Source organism: Pristiophorus japonicus, chromosome 1 (assembly GCF_044704955.1).
Source record: "Pristiophorus japonicus isolate sPriJap1 chromosome 1, sPriJap1.hap1, whole genome shotgun sequence".
Lineage (NCBI taxonomy): Eukaryota > Metazoa > Chordata > Chondrichthyes > Pristiophoridae > Pristiophorus > Pristiophorus japonicus.
Window position 1 is genome coordinate 524,013,455 of NC_091977.1, and position 5,506 is coordinate 524,018,960.

Sequence of the window (5,506 nt, forward strand, 5' to 3'; positions counted from 1 at the left end):
GGTCCCACCCAGGATCAGGACTCTTCAGTCCTGGAAATAAAGTGAAGGTCACAGAGTGACCGTGTCTGATATGTCCATGCCTCGTGTGAGTTTGTAATAAGGTGCAGAGACACTACAAACACCACTTTTTAAAAAAGGAGGGAGAGAGAAAATGGGTAATTAGCCAGACATCAGTAGTGGGGAAAATGTTGGAATCAATCATTAAGGATGAAATAGCAGCGCATTTGGAAAGCAGTGACAGGATCGGTCCAAGTCAACATGGATTTATGAAAGGGAAATCATGCTTGATGAATCTTCTGGAGTTTTTTGAGGATGTAACTAGCAGAGTGGACAAGGGAGAACCAGTGGGTGTGGTGTATTTGGACTTTCAAAAGGCTTTTGACAAGGTCCCACACAAGAGGTTAGTGTGCAAAATTAAAGCACATGGTATTGGGGGTAATGTACTGACGAAGATAGAGAACTGGTTGGCAGGTAGGAGGCAGAGAGTCGGGATAAACGGGTCCTTTTCAGAATGGCAGGCAGTGACTAGTGGAGTCCCGTAGGGCTCAGTGCTGGGACCCCAGCTCTTTACAATATACATTAATGATTTAGATGAAGGAATTGAGTGTAATATCTCCAAGTTTGCAGATGACACTAAACTGGGTGGCGGTGTGAGCTGTGAGGAGCTCGTTAAGAGGCTGCAGGGTGACTTGGACAGGTTAGGTGAGTGGGAAAATGCATGGCAGATGCAGTATAATGTGGATAAATGTGAGTTTATCCACTTTGGGGGCAAAAACACGAAGGCAGAATATTATCTGAATGGTGGCAGATTAAGAAAAAGGGAGGTGCAACGAGACCTGGGTATCATGGTTCATCAGTCATTGAAAGTTGGCATGCAGGTACAGCAGGCAGTGAAGAAGGCAAATGGTATGTTGGTCTTCATAGCTAGGGGATTTGAATATAGGAGCAGGGAGGTCTTACTACAGTTGTACATGGCCTTGGTGAGACCTCACCTGGAATATTGTGTTCAGTTTTGGTCTCCTAATCTGAGGAAGGACGTTCTTGCTATTGAGGGAGTACAGCGAAGGTTCACCAGACTGATTCCAGGGATGGCTGGACTGACATATGAGGAGAGACTGGATCAACTGGGCCTTTATACATTGGAGTTTAGAAGGATGAGAGGGGATCTCATAGAAACGTATAAGATTCTGACGGGACTGGACAGGTTAGATGCGGAAAGAATGTTCCCGATGTTGGGGAAGTCCAGAACCAGGGGACACAGTCTTAGGATAAGGGGTAGGCCATTTAGGACTGAGATGAGGAGAAACTTCTTCACTCAGAGAGTTGTTAACCTGTGGAATTCCCTGCTGCAGAGAGTTGTTGATGTCAGTTCATTGGATATATTTAAGAGGGAGTTAGATATGGCCCTTACGGCTAAAGGGATCAAGGGGTATGGAGAGAAAGCAGGAAACGGGTAGTGAGGGAATGATCAGCCATGATCTTATTGAATGGCAGTGCAGGCTCGAAGGGCCGAATGGCCTACTCCTGCACCTATTTTCTATGTTTCTATGGTCAGAGTAGAGGAGATTTGAGGGGCAATTTTTTCACCCAGTGCGTGGTGGGGTCTGGAACTCACTGCCTGAAAGAGAGTTAGAGGCAGAACCCCTCATCACATTTAAAAAGCACTTGGATGTGCACTTGAAATGCTGTAACCTGCCAGGCTACGGACCAAGAGCTGGAAAGTGAGATTAGGCTGGATAGCTCTTTGTCAGCCGGCGCGGACATGATGGGCTGAATGGCCTCCTTCTGTACAGCAAATTTCTATGATTGTATGATTCTATGAATGGTACCTGTTGACCCATATGGGGTATCATGTATCAGTGAGGTTAGTCTCTTTTCCTGTGGTGCTTCCACTTAGGATATTGTGCATAAATTCTAACGTCTAACCTGCATTTCCCTATTGAATGGGGCAAGAGTGCTCACTGGCTGCAGAGTTTCATTGGGAGCCCCTGTACCTTCATGTGCTGGGTCATGAGATGGCCTCACAATTGCTTATGCCGGTACTGTCTGCTTTCTAACGCTTCTCCTGTGCGGGCGTTGGATGGGAAATGACAAACAACGACCATCTTTTCCCGCCAGCACGCGAGGTTCCCTGTTGGCAGCGACTGCTCATAAAATGATAACCATATCACTGACTTCCTAGGCAGCAGATTTAAAGACTGGGAGAATATCGATTCACCCCAGTGAAACAATCAGCATTTGCACAATGATGGAAACTTCAAGGGGTGTTCAACAGTGAGTCTCGTCCATCAGAATTGCATCCAAGATCAAAAGGTCATGGGACGAGCTTGGATTTTTGGCCTGCTCCGGGTGAGATAGCTTCAGAAAATGACCTCACAAATGTAATGATTTGGTGTGCACTGCATTGGAACATTGGAACATAAAAAGAGGAGTGGGCCATTCAGCCCCTCGATACTGTTCCACCATTTAATGAGATCATGGCTAATCTGTGACCTAACTCCATATACCCGCCTTTGCCCCATATCCCTTTGGTGACAATGTACAGCAGACACCTCAAGTTGCTGGAGAAATATCACCAACGATGTCTCTGCAAGATCCTACAAATCCCCTGGGAGGACAGATGCACCAACATTAGCGTCCTCGACCAGGCCAACATCCCCAGCATTGAAGCACTGACCACACTCAGTCAGCTCCGCTGGGCAGGCCACATAGTTCACATGCCCGACACGAGACTCCCAAAGCAAGTGCTCTACTCGGAGCTCCCTCATGGCACACGAGCCAAAGGTGGGCAGCGGAAACGCTACAAAGACACCCTCAAAGCCTCCCTGATAAAGTGCAACATCCCCACTGACACCTGGGAGTCCCTGGCCCAAGACCGCCCTAGGTGGAGGAAGTGCATCCGAGAGGGCGCTGAGCACCTCGAGTCTCAATGCCGAGAGCATGCAGAAATCAAGCGCAGGCAGCGGATTGACCGCATGCAGCAAACCAGTCCCACCCACCCCTTCCCTCAACGACGATCTGTCCCACCTGTGACAGAGTCTGTGGCTCTCCTATTGGACTGTTCAGCCAACAAATAAAATTAACAATTGATTGAGCATCAATTGTCTTTTGCGGAAGAGAGTTCCAAACTTCTGTCATCCTTTGTGTGTAGAAGTGTTTCCTAATTTCACTCCTCAAGGGCCTGGCTCTAATATATAGCCTGTGTCCCCTAATCCTAGAATCCCCAACCAGCAGAAATAACTTCTCTCTATCTACCCTATCAGTTCCCCTTAACATCTTGAAAACCTCGAGCAAATCACCCCTTAACTTTCTAAATTCCAGAAAATACAACCCTAATTTGTGTAATCTCTCCTTGTAATTTAACCCTTGAAGTCTGGGTATTATTCTGGTAAACTTACACTGCACTCCCTCCAAGGCCAATATATCCTTCCTAAGATGTGGTGCCCAGAACTGCTCACAATGCTCCAGGTGTGGTCTAAGCAGGGTTTTGTACAGCTGCAGCAGAACTTCTACCCCCTTGTATTCTAGTCCTCTAGTTATAATGGCCAGCATCCCATTAGCCTTTTTAATTATGTTCTGTACTCTGACCCATTTTCCCAATCCCTCGCCCAGGGATGCTTTAAAGAAAAAAAAAAGAACTTTAATTTCTATAGCGCCTTTCACGACCTCAGGACATCCCAAAGCACTTTACAGCGAATGAAGTACATTTTGGAGTGTAGTCACTGTTGTAATGTAGGAAGCGCGACAGACAATTTGTGCACAGCAAGCTCGTACAAACAGCAATGTGATAATGACCAGATAATCCGTTTTAGTGATGTGACTTGAGGGATAAATATTGGCCAGAACAGCGGGGAGAATTCTCCTGCTCTTCTTTGAATAGTGCCATTGCCCCCCACCCCCGAGAAGGGCAGACGTGTCCTCAGTTTAACATCTCATCTGACAGACGGCACCTCCGACAGTGCAGCATTCCCTCAGTACTGCACTGGAGTGTCGGCCTAGATTTTTGTGCTCAAGTCTCTAGAGTGGGTCTTGAACCCACGACCTTCTGACTCAGAGACTACTTGTAGCATCCTTATCACCCGCTCGACCTGAAACCAGAGAACTCAGCACAGACTGGGGAACCAATCCTGGACCTCTCTGGGCTGTGTGGCTCAACTACAAGTCATTAGAAAAACTGGCCGAGTTATGAAAGTAGCCCTGAATTTTGAAACAATAGAACATTTTCTTGAATGTACTGCATAATTCAGGACTTCGGAATGCATAAATAAGTGGGTCAATAATTGAGTGGCACATGATGAAGATTAGATCAATCTGAAAGAGTGAGAAAAAGCATGTACAGTATGGATTGGTTGGACAGAATAAATAGAGAGTGAGGTGCAGCGAAAATGGGGCCCAGCAGGCAACAAAGATCCCGAGGAGGATAGTTAATGTCAGGGCTCCTTTAAGACTGGTTCGTCGATGACCTGTGTGACCCGGAAGGGTTCTAATCTGCTTTGAATGCATTTGAGCCAATAGAAACATGTATATGTAAAGGGACGCAATTAGGACCATTGTCATGAAGAACATGATCACAAAGAAGCTAACAATGGCTTGATACCAGGCAAAAGTGATCATGATGATGCCAGTAAAGGTACAAAACACCCATATCCCTGCAATGATAAGAACTACTTGCTTTCCGGTCATAATGTTGTGGTAACGCAAAGCATGGAAAATAGTTATGTATCTGTCGGTCGTGATTGCTGCCAAATTCAAAATGGAGGCTATGAAGGAAATGCACAGCAGTGAGTCATACGCATCATCTAATCGCTTCAACAAGGTGCGGGGGAACAGGTGTTCATGGTGATTTATTACAGACATTGTAATTGCTTCCCAGGCCTTGGTCAAACTCAGCAGAATGTCTGAAACCGCTAAGCTGCAGATGAAGAAGTACATCGGAGAGTGCAGGTTCCTGTTCTTGATCACGGCAATGACTACCAGTAGGTTCTCGAGCAAGCTTATCCCTGCAAGAATGAGATACACCTCGGTGGGGATTAGGATGTGGGTGCACTGCTTCACCACGCTCGCATTCACCTGACTGCTGCCATTTACTTCAGGCACGGTTCTGTTCTGCGGCCAAGGGGAGATGGTGGCATCTGCGTCCCGTGAGATGTTAAGTCCTGCCATTTGTTGTTGCGATCAGGTGCACAAGGCGAAACTCGCGGTTGAATTAATCTTCAACAAGTAGATTGGAAAACAAGTGCTTGCTGCGGAATTGTCCTGCTTGTCTTGTTCCGGCTTTGCCTAGAGCCATGGAGTTTCACCGCATCAGGAAGTGGAAGCTGTATCTGAAAAAGGACATTAAGATGAAATTAATTTTAGTGAAACTTTAATGAAAGAAAAGAGAGATTTGCATTTATATAGCGCCTTTCAAAACCACCGGACATCCCAAAGCGCTTCAAAGCCAATCCTGCATTTTTTTGAAGTGTAGTCACGGTTGTAATGTGGGAAACGCGGCTGCCAATTTGTG

General features: G+C 46.4%; 1 protein-coding gene across 1 annotated transcript; it reads right to left on the bottom strand.

Annotated features, from left to right (window-relative positions):
* Positions 1-4,155: 4,155 nt before the first annotated feature.
* LOC139271784 (melanocortin receptor 5-like) lies at positions 4,156-5,163 on the bottom strand. The gene has a single exon (XM_070888542.1). It carries the CDS (start codon positions 5,161-5,163, stop codon positions 4,156-4,158), a length of 1,008 nt encoding a protein of 335 aa, XP_070744643.1.
* Positions 5,164-5,506: the final 343 nt, after the last annotated feature.